Below are 21,962 nucleotides of genomic sequence, written 5' to 3'. Positions count from 1 at the left end.
GTTCTTAGAGGTTAACAGAAGTATGTGATCATTTTACTGTGTATGTTCAGTGGACTTCAGTGTTTTTATTGGGTATCAACTATTTACATGACTGAGTTGTAGTTATAGAGGACACACGCATCTTTGGTTACGAAGAGGACAGGGAGACTGGTCAGTCTCCTCAGAGGGCTCCATAATGGCCCAAAGAACCCTTCTGCTGGTTTAAACAGGCACAAACCAACATTTCTTACTGTCCCGCAGCCACCCAAACCCAGTGGTCGCGGGATGCTAGTGAAGGGTGTGACTGGGCCCTGTGTGGTGAAGAAGAGAAGGCCAGGATCTCCTTGCAGTGGGGTGAGAAGACACTTTTCTCAGGGCTGCCCGGAAAGACAAGCCAGCCTGTCCTTGGCCGACTGTTCTGAGGGGCTGGTGTGATACATGGCTTCCATGGGGACCCTGACCCCACGGACAGCGCGAAGCACGGCATCGTGTCCCTCCATGCATCCCTTCCGCACGAAGACGATGACCCAGCACCAGGCCTTGCCCGGCAGCCTGACCCCGCAGTCCCCAATCCCAGCGACCCCCGAGCCGAGGGGCTGGCCGCCAGCTCTCCACACGAGGACGCCCCGCCCCGGCTGTCGCTCTCAGCGGGGGAAAGCAGACGGGCAGGTGAGGCGGTGCCGCCGATTGGGAGGCGGGCGGTGACCCCGGCGGCGGGCCCCGCTCCGCCTTTCCGCCGCTGCTATATTAGGCGGGGGGCGGGCGACGGTGCTGGTTTGAGCGTGTGCGGGCAGCGAGGTGAGTGGGGAGGCGGGCGCGATGCTGGTGCTGGCGGCAGGGACCCCGCCGCCGCTCCTCTCTGTTCTCTTCTCCTCTTTCCCATTGCTCGGGGAGCGGCGGCGGCGGGGCGGGGGGGTGGTTCGGCATCTCTTCCCTGGAGGCGCTTCCTCACTGTCCCTGGCAAGGGCGTGATGAAGGGCTGCTCCCGAGCTCTCCCTCCGGTGGGCTTCGGGTGCGGCGGCAGTTACCTGCCCGCCGGCTGAGGCTGAGCCTGAGCGGGCGTCCCGGGGCGATGCCGGTTTCCCCCGGCTCGGTGCCCGTAGGGAGGCGTGCCGCAGGCCTGCCTGCAGGCAGAAATGTGGTGTCATTGCTTTTCAGGAGCAGGTGTAAGTAGTTGGAGATGAGGGTGGTGGAGCATCTCTTACAGAAACTCTATGTTCAAGGTTAAAGCCCAGCCCCTCCCATCGGAGCTGGTGGCTTGCCGTGGCACGGGCCCGTCTTTTGGTGTAAGCAGAGCCCAGCTCTTCAGGAAGAACAAAGCTGTTGTATCCGAGCGTGCTACTCGCTTTATCAAGTGATCTGGTTTTGCCTTTTTCAGTTGAAGCCTTTTTAGTTTAATTCTTCGGTTGGATTGCTGCAAAGGTCATGAGGGGGTAAAACTGATTTAATGGGGATGAGAGGAAGAGGAGCTATATCTTCAGGCGTGCCTCTTCTAAATCTTCATTCAGGCTGCAGCCTGGATGCGAGGCTGGCAGCATGATTTGCAGTTGCTTGCTTGCAGTTTTTTTCCCTGGTGGGTGATGTGTGCAGGAAACCTGCCTGGTTTTATATGGACACTATACTGGCTTTCTGGAATCATCCCCTGTGCTGGCAAATTCTGCCGATGTAAAGGATTTCTGGTGTCTGGATGGGTGGGGAGACTTGAACAATACAAAGTTTGACTTGCTTTGAAATTCCTGCAACGGATGTTTTAAAAAGGGAGGGAGAAGACTGAAAGGTGGTGTTAAATTCTTACCGGGGCTGTTTTGTGGCTATGTTTTTGGAATACATGATAAGAAAATATGTAATTTTAAAAAGAGGGGGAGGTGGGGGGTGGGTGAGAGAAAGCTAAATAAGAGGAGTTTCTTTGCAGCTCCATCCATTTCAATGGTGCAGCTTTCCCAAGCCCCTTTCCGTCACCCATCACCTTCAGGCCGGTCAGAGGAGGTGGAGGAAAGGAGCATGAAGGCGGCCAAGCAGCAGGTGAACCCGTCTGGGGAGAGCCCGTCTCCCTCCAGCCCCCTGCAGTCTGCACTGAACTCGGCAGCCTCTCCTTCCCAGGCATATGAGACTTACATTGATAATGGGCTTATCTGCCTCAAACACAAGATCAGGAACATTGAGAAAAAGAAGGTAACTTGTTTTAATTTGGCATGGCATGTGTTTAAGCTGTGAATTTTAAAACTCGGTGTCTGTTTTATAATAGCTGGAATAAGGTTGTGTGTGTTTATAGAAAGCAATCATTGATTTTAAAAATAACTTCTAGTAGGTACTAAGCTTGGATTTGCTGGTGGGTTTTTGTTAGCATTTGTAACTCCTCTATAAGAATGGTGGGTTTTTTTAACCTTATTGTTATGAAATGGGCTCCTTGCATTTGACATTGTGTGAGCATAACATTTGTTTCTAACAATTGGGAATGCAGCTAACTAGAGACCTGCTCTCAGCTGCTGGCTTTACAGTGCATTCACAACAGTTACCAAAAGTAACTGAATGCTGCTCAAAACTGGGGATGCTTCTCTAATAGGCTGAATCAGTTAAGAACTAACTTGGAACTGTTTTGGAGGCAGTTTGCAGTTCTGTAGAAATCTTCGTATTTATTCTATTAATTGCATATATCTAATATGATGTAGAAATGTATGTAAATTGAAGATTAGAACAGTATTTCCTCTGACTCATGCAAGTGTCAAATTATATTAGATATATATTGCTTTTCACTTCGCATAAATATGGGGGGGGAGAATGTAGCACAGTGTTAAGAACTGAGATAATGATACCCCTAAAATATTGTGGCTATAATTAGTCAGGCTTTTGCATTCTTAGACTTTTCAGTTAATTGGCAGGTGATTGAAGGCTATATGCATGGCTTTTAATTTGAAAAATGCTATTTTCTGCAAGGTGAAAAGAAATAATGGTGCTGTTTCTTTTATTACTAGATCAGGTTTGTAAGTAAAACTATTCAGTGAATATTTTGTGCTTCCCTAAAGGTCTGAAAAGCTTTGTGTGCTATGTCTTAGGGTGAGGAGAGGCTCGCCATAGATCAGACTTCTAGCCATGTGGCTGGGGACTTGATCCTCCTGCAGGAGATGCAGTATTACTGCTGTCTCATGTCATGCATCATCCTGTAATTTTGAATAATGTCAGATAAGCATGTTTTCTTTGTGGGATTAACCAGCTTTGCATGGTATTCTGATTCTGCCCAAGAAAGCTTATTGTTGTGAATTTCTCAAGTATCTTTGATTTTTCACGTGAATTACAAAGGGCCTCACCAGCAAATGCAAGTGTGACTTAGTAAAATGAGCAGAAAGTAGTCCTACTCCTAGGCTCCTATAGGTACTGTGTCAATGAAACTGTCGGCCGTTACACGAATGAAATAATATTTAACTTCATGGCCATGAGTTCCCTTTTCTTTTCCCTGTGTACATAAAGAATAATACCTAATAGTTTTGTATAGTTTACCTCAGCTTTTTTAGACTTTCAGTATATTAGAAATAAACCTTCTCTGAAAACATTAGTCTAATTTCTTAGGAAATAGTGCTGTAAAATCTTGATGAACAGAACTCAAGCCAGATTTTGAAAGGCATGCTCTGGAAAGCCAGGTAGGATTATTCAAGAGTAACTGAATTCTAGCATGGAACTGGAAAAGCTAAAAAAGCATCCTTTAAAATAAGGGCACTGTGTTTGGATCTAGGGTCAATGCATTACTATTTCTTAAATGAAACAAAGATAGCAAGTAAGAGATGAAAGATCAAAGATAAGAAGTAGAAGTAGACAGTCCTGGAGACTGAGATTGCTGACTCAAAGGCACAGCAGAAATTTCTGTGTTCCTTTCTCCTGAAAGTGAGCAAATAGTAAAATGCTTATTCTGTTGCAGTATGCAGTACAAGAAATGTAACTTGCATGCCATACTCTGCATTAGACAAATTGGTATTAAAAAAATGTATTTTGTATTTTCCTGCAGCTTAAGTTAGAAGACTACAAAGATCGCCTGAAGAAGGGAGAAGCTCTCAATCAAGACCAGTTGGTAAGTGCAGGAAGGGATGCCCTCAGAACCTTCAGCCATATCAGAAGGATAGGTTGCTGAAGCAGGTGGTGGTGTTTCACAGAAGTAATGCCTGCATGCTTGCAGTGGTGTTTTTCACAAAACCAAATGGATGAACTATTGGTAATTAAGTTGAATGTTGAGCCCACAAGCTTTGTCTCCTACTTTGACATCAGCACACAAGATGGAGGTTACAGAAGGTACTTGTTTATTTTTGCTCTGTAGACTTTCAGCTTCAGTGTTCCTGCACCTTTCTTGAGGGGTGTCTGTATGCAGCTTATCTTTGTGGCATTGCTGTGTTTGAACCCGAACATCAAGACTTTTGGAGTAGCTAATTAATCTTCATGACATCTTCATTAGTAGGTGTTACTTGAAGTTGCCAGTTGGCTGCACAGCGATGTTGATTACAAGTAGCTGTTAAAATATAACTGACAAACAGTTCCTGTTGGTAGAAGGAAGATGCTGATCTAAGTTGCATGATTTCTAAAGGCTTCTCTAATACACAAATCTGGCTATGGGTTACTGATGCGGTTTGTAATACTCTCTTGTCCTTCTAGTGTTGCTGTTAGACAGCTGCGAGTCACTGACACTCTCAAATGCTGTTAGAGCAATGTCTTGTATGTAAGGTTGCTAGAGTTTGGAATGCCAGGATGCAAGATCACTAAACAAATGTGATCCACTTTGTGGAGCTGGTGCAGACTTGCCTAATGTTAAACAGTAGTTCTGTTTTTTTTTTCTGTCTTGGACTAGAATGGGTTCTAGAACTGAGACAAGGTTTCTGTAACATGAAAGCTATTACTTAAGCATATCTGAGAAAGCTATTACTTAGGCATATCTGAGTAGCAGTGTCACATAATCTAAAGGGTTTATTGCTCTAGTTATAGAATCATAGAATATCTCAATTTGGAAGGGGACCCATATGGATCACGAGCCCAACTCCTTGCAGGACTACCTAACACTAAGTGGTATGAGTAAGTGTTGTCCAGGTGCTCCTTGAACACTGATGGGCTTGGTGCTGTGGGGAGCCTGTTCTGGTGACCAATCATACTTTCAATGAAGAACCTTTTCCTAATGTTCACCAAGAACTTCCTTTGAGGCAGCTTCACATTATGTCCTTGTGTCTTATTGCTGGTCACCAAGGAGAGGAGTTCAGCAGTTCCCCCTCTACTGCCACCTTTAAGGCAGTTGTAGGCTGCAATTGAGTTACCCCTTAACCTTCTCCAAGCTGAACAAACAGTGTGACCTCAGCTGCTCCTTGTAAGTCTTGCCCTCTAGGTCTTTCACCATGTTGGTTGCCCTCCTCAGGACATCCTCTAATAGTCTGTCCTTGTATTGAGGTGCCCAAAACTACAGGTAGTACTTGAGGTGGGGCTGCACCAGTGCAAAGTGGATAATCACCTACCTCAACCAGCTTGCTATGCTGTACTTGATATGCCTCAGGCCACGGTTGGCCCTTTGGGCTGCTAGGCCATACTGTTGACATAATTAAAATTGCCATCAACCCAGACTTCCAGGTGTCTTTCCATGTGGCTGCTTCCCAGCCTGTTTTCCCCCTGTGCTGATTCTTCTTGTGAACCAGTTGGAAAAATAATTTCATTGGATGCTAGCTGTATCACAGTGCAGCAGGATGAGAGCACAAATACTGTTTCTTTATCCTGAATGATTTCCAAATGAGGCAGATGTAAGTGGAACAAGAGGGGATATAATAAAAATAGGATGATGACTTTTTATTTTCTCTAAACTCAATCTGGAATCAGGTGGGCAAGAGCCTTTTGTGTTATCATAGCTATTAACTATGATCTGTTTTCTGTCACCAACAGTGTGACTGTTTAGTATTCTATGTAAGTTTGATTAATCTTGAACATGTTTTAAAGCTACTTCTGAATTTGACTAGTTGTTTGGCATACACACTGGACTGTGAGAAGATGTTAGGTGAAAGTGAAATTATGATGTGGGGGACTAGAGGTGAAGGATTCTGTAGAAATCATTCTTGCAAATGCATCCAGCAGTGCTGATTTTGGAAAATGGCAAGGAACTTGGTTACTGGCTTTCAGTATTTTCAGCTGAACTGGATATCCCAGTCTTCTAAAATGGGAGATTAGATTCAGTCCTGCTAGTAAACTGATCAGTGGTAGTCCAACTGTTGGAATGATTATTGTAAAAGTATCAACTCAGTATTTAATAATCTAGTCAAGACCCCTGTTTTAGTGGTTAAGATAAGGAAATATTGCACTTGTACCTTTCAGATGGAAATTCCCAATGTAGGTATAAATACCAGGACGTGGTGATTTGAGCTAGAGCAGAAGGAGTTTAATAGCTTGGACACTTGCCTGAAGAAACCTAACTGCTTGTAATACAGTGAAGCTTTGGTATAACTTGATGTCACCTATATTCACATTGTTCCTTGCACAGAGGAAGTGCCCATCTGATGATGAACTTTTGTAAGCAGTTTGTATTAAACTAATTACTTATGGTGTGTGCATGCCTGCCAGAGCTACTGTGTGTGCTAGTCTTACTTCAGGGAACATCTGTTTCAGAAATAAAGAGCTTCCAGCAAGTTAAATGCTCTCACTGGCAAGCTAAGCAGGCTTTCCTTGGTACTGTTCCTCCAGTATGCTGTTAATGAATGTTAATAACAGGTGTGACACAAGAAAGCTATTGCTTTCCTGTGGGCTGAGTTACAGCTTGCCATCAGGGCAGTGGTAACTGTTCTTGATGTTTTCAGGTAGGGAGTTTTACTCTGGAATTTGCACTGTTAAAAGCACAGTTACTGCCACCTGTCTTATAAGTTATTAGTGTTAAATTGTGAGTATTCTTCAATGTGTGAGCATTAGAGTCTTAGAAGTTACTCTCCAGAGTGTGAAGTAAACTTGCTAATTAGTTCTTACATTGATTAATTTGCTGAGGGCAGCTTAAACTGCCAGATGTGTGCTTTAACTCATGCACCTCACTGTGTTGAGTTGCATTTAGGCCTAGTAATATTTAGTATACTACAAATAAATGAATACAGGTAAATGATCAATGAAAGTGGTTGAACAAATGAGCATGTAGCTTGTTTTCCAGTTGCTTAGGAACACATATGGAATTTGCAGATGTCCCAAATCTAACTGGGACAGTAGATCAAGCTTTTGTCATTGCACTGATGAAATGCTTCTCAACACTAACACTACTTTGAAAGAGCTTTATAGTAGACCCATGAGTCTATTCCAGAAAACTTCTGCTATCATGAGCATAAACCACATGCACATGTAAGCAACTGAAATTAAAAGTATTTCCCAGGCATGCTTATGGTATGAGGATATGGACAGCATGTCTGAACTACAGCATTTTGCTGTCTTCACATCCTTCAAGGAGATTTATAAAAAATAAACTGACTCCTCAGTGGGGAAGAACTCATAAAAAATAGGGTATATCAAAGGGCATATTAATAATCCACTTTACTTTTTTGAAGACTGGCTAGTGAAATATTGGCTAAAGCCGTTAGTGAAGGCAGGAACATTGTTTTATTTGTGGAAACTAGATTTGAAAGACTTCTTTTTTCCTCAAAGTATGACTTAGCTTCCATGTTCTTTCTAAAGTGTACAAATCTGTAAAGGCATTCAGGTAAGTATGAGGGTAAAAGGTCTATGCTGAACTTGTCAGTGTCCTGTATTCCTTCCAGGCTTTTGTATCAGTGTCTGGTTTTAGGTGGTTGCTCACCTCTGACTGCTGAGATCTATGAGAACAAAAGGAAAATTGAAGTAACTGGTATCCAGGCTTTCCTGTTTCTACATAAGTATACCAAGTATTGAACAAGATGTTGCCTGGAAAGTCTAATACAGACAGACTTGTAGGACATGTGGTGTGAGCTGGCTTTCTTCTGCATCTCAGTCATGGTTGAATGATATTCATAACTAAATTTAAAATACCATTTACAGATACAGTATCTTTAAAAGGTTACAATTTTAGAGAAATATATGCTAAGTAACTAGTTCTCAATAATAGTTTACTAGTGCATCTCAGTCCCCTTGTACTTGGTCTTCTTAAGCCTGACAGATTTTTACTTGTTCCTTTGTAGGAGGCTGTAGAGAAATATGATGAAGTAGTACACAACTTGGAATTTGCTAAGGAGCTTCAGAAGACTTTTTCAGGACTTAGCCAAGATGTAAGTCTAAAATGCTCTTCCCTGTATTGTAAGAAAGTAACTGCAAAGCTTGTGCTACTCTTCTAATGGCCACACTTACACATGAATATGCAGAATACTTCAATATTTGGAAGTTTCTATCTTGGGATTTGGGGGAGCAATGTGCTTAAGCTTTCTGGAGTAGTGAATAGAGCAGAGTAAATGTTGACAGTTTTGTGTACCACTGACCTCCACAATAGTTATTCACTGTATTTCTGTAAGAACTTGTGCTTAAGTAAATGAGTCATTGGAACTCGGCTGTGGTTGAGATGATTCCAGTTAAGCTTGAAACCATTAACTGGTACTGCTGGTACCTTGTCCTGGAGGTGGACTTACCTGCTGTGTAGGTACAGACTGGTGGGGGAGCAGCTCTGCTGGAAGGGACATGCAGGTCTTAGGGGCTGCAGGCAAAGTAAATTAAGTGTACCCCTGGAGCAGTGAAAGCTAGACTAGACTGAGGACCAGTAGATTAAAGAGAACTGATTGCATGATACTGATAACCAGGTGTGCCTGTTTCTGGTCACTTGGTGTACACAAAGGCTATAGATAAACTTCAGTGTGTCCAGTGGTGTGTTTCTAAATGGCTGGGGCCTGGAAAATGGGACCTGTGGGGAGAGACTGGAAGAGCTGGGCTTGTTTGGCCTGGTGAAGTGAGGGCTTGGCAGGAGATACAGTATTGGCCTTCAACTACTAAATTGATTACTGAAAGGGTGGAGCCAGGGTTTTTGCTGAGATGTGGTAGAAGGCGTAATCATAAAATCGTAGGCTCCAACTAGATAAAAGGAAAATTGTCACCGAGGGTAACTGAGCACGAGAGCAGGCTGCCTAGAGAAGTGTTAAAATCTGTCCTTGTATCTCTTCAAGACCTGCCTTGCACAAGCTCTAAGCAAAATGGTCTTGATTCCGTGTAACCTTTGTTTTGGAGGCTGGGCAGGATGAAATCCCAAGTTCGCTTCCAGACGATATTTTGATGTTTCCAATGGAGGGAAAGTGCTGGGATTAAATCACTGGGAAGTACAGCTCTCAGTAAAATTTTACTGAGGCTGGTGGAGTTTGCCACTTACTGTCCTGTAGTTGTCTCTATTTATGGCAAGTAGCAGATTTAGTGCTTTATGGTGTTATTCAGGGTTTAAAGCACTAAATACATTATTTTTATGTAAGCAGATGTTTTAATCTTTGGTGAAACTGTTTTTTTTAGCTCAAGCAAGTACTATCCTTAAAAGATTTTATCCACGGTGGTTTTATGGACACTGAACATGATTAGTCACTGCTCTGGCATTATGTCTTTGCCTTTTACAGAATGCTGAAGGACTGGTAAAATGGTAAACGTTTTGTTTAGACCAAAAAAGTTTTGCTTGGGAGGCTTTTCTTGTGTATGTAATAATTCCAGGTAGCGCTGTAAATCTCTCAAAGCATTGTGTGAGCAGAGATGTAAGAGCCTTTCCAGCAGTGTTGCTGCTTTGGGTTCCCTCGGACATTTTATGTTGAACACAAACTACTGTGCTGAATGTTAAAACTTGGGTTGCTTCTTATTGCTTTTCTCTGTGTAGCTGCCCATAATATATTAGAAATTAAGGATTGTTACCAAGTGTATCTTTCTGTAGGTGTTTTTAGTAATCCAGGTCATGTTTGTCCTTTCACTTAAGGTATTTTTAAAGACTAACCCCTTTTTGTTTTTTGCTTTGGCTTTACTTCTGCCTGTATGGATTCTACAGGCAGTACCTATTACTGGAACACTAGTGAACGTTCTGGCAACAACATCCTTACAGATTTTACACTGAATTCTAGAAAAACTAAATTTCCACACATCTTGCAAAGAAACTTAAGATGCCCTTTAATGAGGTACTTTAAATCTTTCAGTTACTCAGCTTCTGCTGTATAATTTTGTTAGTACATGGTTAAACTTCTTAAATGCATGAGGGCTGTGTATGTTCTGTGGCTTGTTGCTTATTTCATGGGTGCTTCAGTCCTCTGCCATCAGAAATGAGTAACTGTAGGATTCTGCTGCATCATTTAAATGGGGGTGCTCAAAAGTGAAGAGGCAGTTGTCTCAGAAGAAATTTGGGAACTTCTGCATTACTAAATTCGTGTGGTAAGTGATAAAGGTCAGCTAGGCTTGGATTTGTGTTTGTATCAATTTCTTATATTCAGTTGTAAGAGCTTTTACAATAAAGCAACTAGCATCTCTAATCAAGATCTAAGTATCATAAAGGCATATTACAAGTGAAGCTACTAGTATCCAGTTTGACTAACAGCTAGATTTGTAGAGAATCAGTAAATAAATGGGGAGCTTTTCCAGAGGAGGATCTTGAACTCTCGGGTATCTGAAGAGAGTTAGGAGCTTGTTATCTAACCAGAATTAATAGTTTGATCAATGTAAGTTGATTGATACTAGAGCTTACTGTGTTTCAGCCTAGAATCCTGTTACTTAATTGTTTAACTGTTGAATTCATGTACTGAAATAGCTGCTGAAAGCACAGAGGAAGGCTCAGCGAAGAGAAAGTCTATTGAAGCTTGAAGCTGAGAAGAAGAAACTGCGTACGATACTTCAAGTCCAGTATGTGCTGCAAAACTTCACTCAAGAGCATGTTCAGAAAGATTTCAAAGGTGGTGTGAATGGTGCAATATACTTGCCTTCTAAGGAACTAGACTACCTCATAAGATTTGCAAAACTGACGTGTCCAGAAAGAAATGAAAACTTGAGGTAAGGTCAAGATTTTTGTCTAATTGGTATGCTTCATTCATTACAGTAAATGTCCTCTGTTTGACACTGCCTTGAAATATTATATTTTGGGGCATTAATTAAAATTCTGGTCAGTACACTTGCTTTAGTGGGAGACCAAGAATGTAGCAGATTGTCCTCATTGAGCTTTAGAGGAAAGCTGCAGGAATTACAGCCTCAGTTGTGCTAGTTGCATACAAGCGCTGCCATCTCACATCTTGTTGTGGGGCTGAGGAGGGATAGTCCAATACCATCATAAGCAGGGAGGCTGGTGTTGTGCTGCTTTCTTGATGTCTCGCTGTTCATGGACTGAAAGTGCAGTAAATGCAAAACTATGTTCCATTCACATGGTGGTCCAGATGTGCTACTTTATTCCAAGGAAAGCTGGTACTCCTGAGGCTCTCTTGCTATTATCTTCTAATCTTTGAAGTTTTAAAAATTAACAAAAATTTTTGATACCTCTACAATAAATGTCATGCTTTTTAAGGCAACAAGCTGTCAACAAGTGTAATGTCAGTACTAATTTGATACCATGTTTGTATTACGATGACTTACGCTTAGCCTGTCTGTTTTTAAGATCGTATAGAAAGAACTGTACTTAAATATGGAAAAGTAGTTATTAGGTGGCAGTTGAAACATTTCATAGATAAGGGTACTTCCATATTCAAACATGACTTCCTAAAAATCACTTGCCATATACTAAACTGGCCAAATCTTTGCTCTTAAGGTAACTTCTAAAGAACAGCTGCTTATAAAAAGCTACGCAATAGGAGTCTCTTATCCTGGTGAAAAATCTTTATTTCTAGCTTCCTCTTTCTACAAGAAGCACAGTCCTTTCCTTCGGGATTCTAAATACCATCAGGGTAGATTTCCAAATCTATTGTCTGGAGGGGGTGGAGTGGATCATAGACCTATGTCAAAGCCCCTCAGTAACTAGCAGAGGCCAAGAGCTGTTGACTGCCCCTGCACATGTGCATCCAATGAACAAGGTGATCAGATGGTTAAAGAGCAATTGTTTCCCTGTCTAGGAGTCCTGACTTGGAATGAAGGTCAGTTTTATGGTCTTGTGGGATAGTGCTAGGCTCTTTAATATGTCTTAATTATTCACTACTTAACATTTGCTAGGTTAAATCATGTACAGATAGAGATAAATCAGTAGTGGATAATGGATTTAGGGTTCCCTTGAGTGGGAAGGCTAAACCTTAGTCAGTGGCTTCAAAGGAGGGGTGTTGGGATACTGCAACACTTGATCTTGGCTATGATTCTACCTAGTAAAACTGTCATTTGTTTTAGTGTTGAAGACCAGATGGAACAATCATCTCTCTACTTCTGGGACCTTCTAGAAGGAAGTGAGAAACCTGTGGTTGGAACAACATGTGAGTGTCTCCTCTAGAGAAGTAACTTAGAGACCTGAAATGTGTGTGCTAATTAAAGCATCTTAAAACCAGTGGAATATATGTGGAAGGCTACTAAATTAAGCACTTCCAACTGCATGTGTTCACTCAGTTGTCCAAGGGTAAACTGCTGCTTGCTTCAAGTTCTGTTTAAGTACAGCTCAACAACACTACAGCATGCTTGCTTTTTCCAGGTAAAGGCTTACTCTTCCTCTAATGTACTAGCACCTTCTTGTGGAATAATGATGGTAGTAATTCAAAAGCTGATGCATGAATACCTTACAGGACCAGCAGTGGGAACTTTTTTGGGTAGCTATGTGCAAATGGCTTAAGATTGGAACACTATTCCCAGCCAACAAATGCTTAGTTGAGTAAACTGATGTGTTTTACAAAGCTTCATTGGCCCCAGGCTGAAGGTCCCACAGCACTGAAGATTGTCTTGTAGGAATTCCAGGCTCATACCTGTTCTCTGACTACAGTGCAGGATACCACACTAAGGAAGGATAGTCATTAGTGGAACTTGCAGTGTTATCTAACCATGTACAGTGCAGTCTTACTTTGACCTGCTGCAAGTGTCCTCATTTTTCAGGCACAACAATCTGTGGGACTCTACATGTTTTATTCAATCTGTGGCTTAGTTTCAACACGCATGGTTGTAAACCAGTATATACATTTTATGTTCCTATTTAGAACACAAAAGAAATGTGAAGAAAGTCTTTCCTATTGCAAACAGACCTTGCTTGTCCCATCTACTCCAATCTTGTAATGGCTGTATGGCAGTATCTTGTTTGTAATTGACAGTGTTGTTGGAGCTGTTGGACCAGAGCATGAAGTGTACCCTATCTAATTTCTACATGCAGATAGCTGAGCTGAAGATTGTGTTAATTCATTTCATGTAGTTCTGGACAAACTGCAAGCTGCCCTTGTGTTGTTACAGGCTGGTAACTTTAACTTTGTTGACATAAATTAATAGTCTAGTTATTTTGAACTCCAAACTTTTGTAGGTTTTTGGCTATAACCTAAACTTTTGTGACTTTTTTGTCAGTGTCTTTACCCCTTTAGTGTCAGTCTTGCACAAGCTAAACTTGAGATAAAGCTATTATGACTTCTTACTAGCATTCAGTGCCTTGGGAGGCAATTTTCTATACCCACATTAAATTCAAGCTACAATTCTTGTTCATGTGGCTGTCGCTGGTAGGAGTGATCTCTTGCTGAGTGTTTTTCCTGTTTTTAAGGCTGCTGTTTCTCTAGCTTCTCTGAAAGAATTTCTAGTATGATTTCTGGGTCCTTACTCTCTGTGTTGCTGTCTTTTTTGCATAAAGAGGAAAGCTAACAGTTCTTGGAGTACACAGTTAAGTTTTTCTTTTCCGAAACTTCAGAGGGTTAAGTTCAGTCTGGAACAGTCTCTTGCTTCCCACCCTCTGCTTGTTTCTGCAGTTCTTAACTTTTTGGTCTGAGACTTAACATCTTACCACTGGGAAGAAGGTGCTGTAAGGCAGTTGCATAGCGAGTTTGTTTGGCTTCACCTTTCCTGCAGTCCCTACAACTTGCTTTTAGTATCAGTGCTGGCTAGCTTACAGGATAGACAAAGGGTAAATAAATACCTTTCGAAGCATGTGGGAGACTAGGTAGCTCAGTGTTGACCTTATGTGCATTTAAACACAGGTGGCAGTCTTACCTCTGGCTTGCAAAAGTGCTTTCAGCTGTAATATATAAAGTAGTTTAACAAATATTTTCCTTTACAAAAACACATTATTAGAATAACTAGGTAAGATGTGTGAACTTGGAAAAGTTGCAACTTATGTAAAGGGAGGGAGTAAAGAGTTTTGATCTGAATACTCCTTAATTTCAAATTGTAGTATCTTAACTGCATGGGTTTTTACTCTTCAGATAAACACATGAAGGACCTGCTGTCCAAGCTTCTGGACTCTCGCTACTTTGAAAGTATTCCGACGCCTCGCACCACTGTGCCCGTAAAAGAAATTGAAGAAGTAAATAGAAAACCTGAGAGAACAAGACATGTGTCAAAAGGAGAGCCTGTCAAAGAATCAGGTGGAATATTACAGGGTTCAATTTCTGTGTTATTGTGTTGGGATAAGCTTGAACTGAGTAGTGACTTTCTATAGCTTGAGACTAAGTCTAATCCTGTGCAGTGGCTTACTTGCAATGTAGCAGATAAAATAGAAACTTTAAGGCTTTCTGCCTTATTCTGACAAATATTGTAGGGGAAAAACTATCTAATTCAAATTAATAAGATGTTTTTGTCACCTGAGCAAGTCTTCAAGGTGTGACAATTGTCTAGTTTAGAGAGTGCTGCATATTACAATAAACAAATTACAAATACTACAAAATGTTTCTTAACTCCACAAATTTAAAACAGAAAATAAAAGCTTGTCTAAAAATACCATCTTGAATGACAAGCTGAGCTTTAGCAATTGGCCCTACTATTTGAGTAGAATTAAAGACTTGCTACTGCTTGTTCTGCCTTTCTGCATTTGATAAGTTGAAACAAATTAACATCCTTTCTCTAGAATCCATTGTGGAGCTTATGAAGTCTGAAATACAGCCACAGGAGGTAAGATATTCCACTGCTAATTGCTTTTCTTTAGCATATGATTTATCAGAAATATGACAACATTTCTGCAGCTTGTTTTTTAAACTTAAGGGAGTCTGAACAGTAACTTAGGTATTGCTTTATGTAGGAAGCATTGGCTTGGTTGCATTTCTATTTCTAAACCCAAATTTATGGTTTCTGTGGGGTATTCTGGGATAAATGGGCCAGGATTACATGAAGTAGTATAGTACTTTAATATACTCTGGTGCTTTCCTGAATAAATCAAAGCATCAGCCTTTAGAGTGGAAACAAACTGATATTTAGTGTACTGCAGGATGGAAAAAATACACACATACTAAAGCTGTTTCTAAAGCTAAGCTTATTGCCGTAAACTTGATACTGGTGGGGTTGCAAATGATACAGATCTTGTTCTGATTTGTCAGAAAAGTAGGGGTCTTAACATAAACTTGTGTGCAGAGGGGTGTGTAGATGTGTTTCAACAACCATTAAGTCATCAAAACACATCTGTCTATACATTTTGAGCATGTATAGACATGTTTCGACAGCTAAGTTGAAGTTTAGTACTCAAACTTCAACTGGGAACAGCACAAACCCCATTAAACTTCAAAATGGGGGGAGGGGTGTACTCCTGTAACAGGGAATACTGGTTCTTGAAATGCTGAATCATTATTTCCCAGGTATCACATTAGAGGGTGCACCCCTGAACAAGTTTTTATAACCTGGTAACACTTGTTACCTGATGCTAAAGGCTTGTTCTGGTGACTTGTCAGGAAGTCTCAGCTAGTGAGCTTTGTACATTCTTCATATACTTCTGTTTATGACAAAGTGGTAACCAGGGATAACTTCAGGATGCCTTCACTAAACTCAGAATTACTGATAGCAAATGTAGCCTGTCCAGTGGTACTGAATCTGAGAATCTAGTGACTTTTTAGTATTTAAGTATAACCCTCATTAAGGATGAGGGTTATACTTAGTTACTGGGTCAAAGACTGTGTGGGAGATGGTGCTGCTGTTCTTAGCAGAATGTCTGCTAATCTAATAACACAGCATTTTAGATGCTTAGGAGGAGAGATGTGTTCATAAAAAATCACAACTGAACCTGATATTGTCACTGCCTAGGAACACCAGTTAGCACTGAGGATAATAGATTTACTCAGCTCAAGTATGTATCACTTGTGCTGCTCAGGACTGTTTCATGCTTCTCTGGCCTGTCAAACAAAGCTAGTTTGCAGTGCTGTAGCATAAAGACATGGCTGTCCTTGTAGTTTCTACAGCTGATACTTAAACTGTCTGGGCTCTGCTTTTAGTCAGAAGTTTTCAGTAGCTGGGTGACCTAACTTACCTGAATTGTAGTAGCAAAATGTTTTCTTGGGAGCCATTAAGTTTCTCTGGTCTATATAGTTTCTCAACAGGCGTTATTTGCCTGAAGCAGAATACTCTGTCAAGAAGAAGCCAGAAGAACCAAAATCTTGGGAAGCTGGGTATGCTAGAAAGCAAGAACCTCCGAAGTCCTGGGAAATGCTTGTTGATACTGAAGAGCAGGAGCAGAAGCAGAAACAAGAGACCTTAAAGCCTTGGGAAGCTCGTGTTAGGCAGCAAGAACCAAAAAGACCAGATTCTCCAAAGCCTTGGGAAATCCGTGTCAAAGAAGAGGGGCAGAAGCGTGAGCCTGCAAAGCCCTGGGAGACCCGTGTTGAGGAGGAAGAACAGAAGAAGCAGGAAGCTCCAAAGGTCTGGGTAGCACATGTCCGAGAGGAGCAGGAGTCCTCCAGGCCTTGGGTAGCAAAGGCTAGGGAAGAGCAGGACCAGAAGAAACAGGAATCATCTAAGCTGTGGGCAGTAAAAGCTAGGGAAGAGCAGGAACAGAAAAAGCAGGAGTCTCTAAAACCTTGGGTAACCAAAGTTAAGGAAGAACCAGAACAAAAGCAGGAATCTCTAAAACCTTGGGTAACCCAAGCTAGGGAGGAACCAGAACAAAAGAAGCCAGAACCTGTGAAATCATGGGAAGTGCCTGTTAGGGAAGAGCCAGAGCAAAAGAAGCAGGAGCCTGTGAAGGCTTGGGCTGCCCATGTTAGGGAGGAGCCAGAACAAAAGAAGCAGGAGACTCCAGAGGCTTGGGAAAAAGCTGACAGGCAGCAGCAAGTGTCATCACAGCAGTTACAGAACCCTCTGAAGTCCTGGGGAGCTGCAAGTATTGGGCCAAAGGAGCAGATTGGGCCAAAGAAGTTTGATATGGAACCCAAAGAAGTGAGTTGGCATATATAGTATTACCTGTCATAAGCTTTTGACACTAGTGTGTATTGGACTAAAGCTACCTGTTAGCAGAGGCTTTACAGGGTGCATTTTATAGGCCTGTATTTAGTCCTGTTCTTGGGGAAAACAATTCTGGCAGTTAAAGCTTATATTGGAATACAAGATGGTTTGGTTTACTTCTTAGATCAACACAGTATTGCTGTGTTGGAGCCTTGAATAACTGTTTTATGCATAAGACAGAAGACATAACTTAGTTCATCCCTAGTTACTGGCTCTGTTCACCCTTAGCAGTACAAAGCAAGTGTGACTCAGCCAGGAATCAAATTGTGTGTGTCTGTATGGAAACAGCAGTTCAGCAATGCTTTTGAGGCTTTTGATTAAAATAGCTGCTGATTCAAGACAGATCTAGATCAAGGAATAGGAACTGTGTAGGGGCTTATGTATGTATTTCCAGATGAATGCATAAACCATACTGCCGTCCTGAGTTGTTTAACAAATAGCTATAATTTTAGAAATGTAAAATGAAAGCTGCTGCAGTGCTCACAGCTAAGCAGGCTGCTAGCATCTTCTTACCTTACCTTCTTTCTCACCTGTGCTCAGGAAGTAACAGTTTTAACTCAAAACAGATAAATGAACTCTGTCTTCCATGTTCTGTCATTAAGAGCAGTGTTCAAGCTAGAGTGAGACTTCAGGAACAAAAGCAATTTTGTGTACAGTGTTGTCAACACTGTCTGGTTTCTATAAGAAAGCAGTTATCTGTTAATTCCATATTACTCATAGCAAATGATTAAGTTTAAATCTTGTCAGTAAACTTGATGTAACTGGAAAATGGATGTTCTTGTGCCTAGAAGCGGGACCGCAAACTGAAGGTTGAACCGGAGATTAAGAGAGTATGTAACATGCAGCACTGGGTAACAAAATGGGATTAAGGTGTTTGATTCATCTTTACACTTGAGCTGAGTAGAATCTGTTCACTGGTGGTACACGTATAAAACCTGGTGGCCTCACTGAGTAAATCTGAGCACAAGGAGGTGTCATGGACCCAACTATGCATAGTATTACAGAAACAATCTGAAGTATTGGAATAACTTCAAGCACTTTAAGATGCCTTGGATTTTCTGGTGTCAGATAACCTTAAAGCTTAAATCCAAGTTGCTTGCATGAACTCTTGTTTTTTATACAGGATGGGCGGATGGATGGCTTAAGTGGTAAACAAAACTTTGATGCAGTAAGAAAAAAGGAGTTTCTCCAGTCAGTTGGAGAAACTTGTGAACTGCCTAAGAATCTTTGTAATGTGAAGGTGTGGATGTCAGCAAAACTAAACCAAATGAGATGCTGGAATGTGAGATTGCTTAAGATGGGTTGCTGAATTAAGTGAACAAAGCATATTTTAAGTATTCAAACTTTGGTTTCCATAGACCTTAGCGAAACACCAGCTGGCTTTGTTTTTGCTTAGTAGTTATTGACAAATGCAGTATCAAAAGTATATTGACTCAATAGAAAGGTACTATCAACCTAGTTAGGTTCCATATACAATTTTTAAAAAATTAATATATCTTTGACTTGTCAGGTACATACAAAGCACAATTAACAGTAATACTGAAATTTGAATAAGGAAATTTCTCTTGCCTTTCTTAATATGAAGAAAGAAGAGGCAATGCAGTGCCATAGCTGGATCCATTTTGCTCCCAAGGACAATCTATAAATGACCTTGTGGAGGGATCTAGATATGGTAGACAGAAGGCCTGTGTCATTGCTGCTGGCCTCTGGAGCCGAAATTAACCTTGCCTTACTCCCTGAAATAACTTAGAGCCCTGAGGTCTTTTGATAAACTACTAGGTTTTGAGATCTTGAAATATGCTTAGTTAACTTAATGTACCATGAAGTGCAATACTTAAGAAGTTGAGCTGATGTGCAGGCCTGTTAAGCTGTTACATTATTTGTTTGTGCAACCTGTGGACCATTAAACTTGATTAGAGCTGAATTTGTGTCTTGCTGTGTGAAAGTAGCAAGGCTTGTGCTGTCATCCAGTGCCGTTGAAATCGTATCTAATGTGAATGCTACTCCAAGTAGGAAGCAAATGTTGATTGTGTATCTACATGGTAAAGCTAGTGCTCACTGTTGAAATTACTGTTTGGGTATCACCATCCCAGCTTTCTTGGTACTCCACAGCTAACAAACCCAAGAAAGAACTGTGGTATCAGAGTTAAGTTTTACTGGCATGTGAGGTACTTAAAACGTATGTTGGTGTTGCACAGAAGTAGACCTTCAGTCTCTAAAAGTTCAAGCTTTAACACGAGTGCTTAGTATATTGGCACTCTAACTGGTAAAATTCCAGAGTGGTCACTGTCTTTACATTGATTTGCAAGTGACTTACAGGTCCTAAACCAAATTCTAAGTATTTCAACTCCATTTTTAGTCAGTTCTCTAGACAGAAACAGTTGTTGCTGAATGTATCAGAAGTGTTGAAGTTAGGTTTCAGGAACATGTTGTTACGACAAATTAGACCCTAAACTTTCCAGTGCTGTGTAAAACTGACTTGAATGTTGCTTGAACCACTGATGTTAAGTGATCTCAGGATATAAGTTTGATGTGAGCTGGACTAACAGGTTACTACACTCAGAATCTGCCACCGTATTGTATAGTATGAAATACTATGATTTCTAGTTATAAACATCTAACTGTAGGCTAGAAAGAAAACTTGGTTTAAAACTGTCTTAAGGATATAAAGTACCTGCTCTTTCTCAAAGCATCTCTTACAAAGACATAAAATCTGAAATACTTCAACTTCCTGATACTTTTTTGTGCATGTTCTTGTACTGCACTTGATTACTCTAGCTTCAAACACCCAAGTGGCAGCAAAATAGCAAATTGAGGTAACTTCAGTATAGCTCCTTTGGGCTGGTGTATTTTAATATATGCAGGAACTGGAAGGTAACTTCGACAGACTAGAGAGTCTCAGTGTTTTAATCCTGGCTTAAAGCCCTAATACCATACATGTAACCCTGTATGCTTGCTCTTCTAGTTGGAAGAATGCTACCAGGATAATGTACAAGCATATGAGCTGGGGAAGGAGGTGAAGACTCTTTAACAAGTTGTAAAAGCATACAGAAGACTGTATTGTCTTTGCAGTCACAAGTGAAACTGCAATTTCTGCTACTTCCACGCTGTTAAGGCTGGTTTTAATTGTACTTAATGTACAAGTCCAATTTACCTAACCAGTGAACAATCTTAATGGCTGTAGACACTGCCAGACTTGACCTGGTTGGGTGACTTAACAGTGAACAGCTTACTGTCAATTTGCAGAACTACAGAACCAGTTTGGTAGTGTACTTGGGTCTTAGTAAATTGCAGTGAAGAGGGAAAAAGTAGTAGAACAGTTAAACCCATAATGTATTTAACATGACAGCAAGTGTTTTAAGATTGCCTGCTTATAAGTGAGGGCTAATAAAGTGATGTACAGGAAGATTGATTCCTAGTAACTTAATCTATAACTTGCTGAGATTTAACTTTATTCAACTGTATATTTTGTCCTGCAGTTAGGTTCTTAATAGCTTTAGTGTCTCTTCATTAATGAAAACTATACAGCATAATGCATGTGCATCAGGAAGTCTAAGACAGTAGTACAAAGATGTGCTCTTAGCTCTAGGAAAAAGTAAAACTTCCCACAGCTCAACAAATGTCTGTTGTGTGGACCATAAGTATTAGAAATAGAGTCCTCCACAATTAATGTGCTGCATATACATGGATTATGCTTTGTGAAGGTCACTAAACCCTGCAAGCTTCTTCCATGGCCATGTTACTGGAAATTCTGCAAATGATAGGGGTTAGTTCCAGGTAACTGCTGAAGACATCAAAGAGTAGTTTGGGGTTTATTGTGCTAAAATTGGACAAAGAGTACTCTGTCAATTTGTGTTGAATTTGTGATGAATGTCATGACGACACATACCCTTCTGCCATATAACGGCAGTCTTCTAATGAATTCATGCAAATACTCAACTGCTATGTAGTATATTGTAGTCATCTCCTATTGGAAAGATAGACTTTTATCTCTAGGAAAGTAAAGGCTTTCATATGTTCCTGTGTGTCTCAACATTTGGGCCAGCTGAAATAATGCAGCTATTTAATGTCTTCAGAATTGCCTCCCTCTAGCTGGAGAGAAATGTAAGAGAAGCGAAGCTTTAGAGAATCACTGAAAATAATGGGTTTGAAATACTTGTAACAAGCCTACCACTTCAAAAGACATGTTAGGCTATCTAGACAGTCTGTTATTATTGTCACCCTGAAAATAAGGCTTCTGCCATCTAAAGAGTTTACTGTCATGATTTTTCTGATACCTTAAACTTGCTTATTCTCTGACAAAACACTTTCTGCTTCTGAATGTGAAGTGAGAACAAGTTGTGATGAACTGTTAAGGGGCTATCTGAAACAATCAAAGAGTACTAAGTTCCTGCAGAAGTATTTAGCCACAAAATTAGGCTCCCATGTGGGAGTACAGGTGTACTTTTCATGCTAGACTTCAAAAAGTTTAACATACTTCCTGCAGGAGCTGGTGCATTAAAGAGTATCTAGCTTGCTAGTGGAAGCACCTTGGTCTAATCCTGAATAACCTGCTTGCAATGTATCTCTTGGGTGCGCTTTCTTCAGAATGTCTGGAAATGCCATCCTAAAGATCTGCACTTACTGGTGTGGGTTCTACTGGGAGGGGGAGTATGTTTTCAACCTTGAGTGATGCAGCTTTGTTTTTTAAGCTTGTTCTGGCCTTCAGCCTGGATATGCGGGTTTCCTAATGATGCACT

General features: G+C 41.0%; 1 protein-coding gene across 4 annotated transcripts in view; it reads left to right on the top strand.

Annotated features, from left to right (window-relative positions):
• The first annotated feature begins 650 nt into the window (after positions 1 to 650).
• Positions 651 to 21,962, top strand: part of CAPRIN2 (caprin family member 2) — a 34,553-nt gene continuing 13,241 nt past the window's right edge. Inside the window, exons 1-10 of one of the 4 annotated variants that reach the window (XM_061345808.1) lie at positions 651 to 777; positions 1,952 to 2,151; positions 3,977 to 4,039; positions 8,115 to 8,201; positions 10,685 to 10,923; positions 12,235 to 12,317; positions 14,226 to 14,387; positions 14,867 to 14,910; positions 16,312 to 17,157; positions 18,012 to 18,053. In XM_061345808.1, coding sequence (XP_061201792.1) covers positions 1,981 to 2,151; positions 3,977 to 4,039; positions 8,115 to 8,201; positions 10,685 to 10,923; positions 12,235 to 12,317; positions 14,226 to 14,387; positions 14,867 to 14,910; positions 16,312 to 17,157; positions 18,012 to 18,053 — 1,737 coding nt within the window. In that variant the 5' untranslated portion in view covers positions 651 to 777; positions 1,952 to 1,980. Of the gene's footprint in view, positions 778 to 1,891; positions 2,152 to 3,976; positions 4,040 to 8,114; positions 8,202 to 10,684; positions 10,924 to 12,234; positions 12,318 to 14,225; positions 14,388 to 14,866; positions 14,911 to 16,311; positions 17,158 to 18,011; positions 18,054 to 21,962 lie in introns of those variants that run through there. The other 3 variants (XM_061345810.1, XM_061345809.1, XM_061345807.1) reach the window with 3 other exon arrangements.

This window comes from Neopsephotus bourkii, unplaced genomic scaffold, assembly GCF_033783945.1.
Source record: "Neopsephotus bourkii isolate Nb327-2 ecotype Australia unplaced genomic scaffold, CSIRO-AGI_Nbou_v1 NB_244, whole genome shotgun sequence".
NCBI lineage: Eukaryota > Metazoa > Chordata > Aves > Psittaciformes > Psittacidae > Neopsephotus > Neopsephotus bourkii.
The sequence above is the reverse complement of the archived record's forward strand: the minus strand, read 5'-3'. Positions and strand labels throughout refer to the sequence as shown.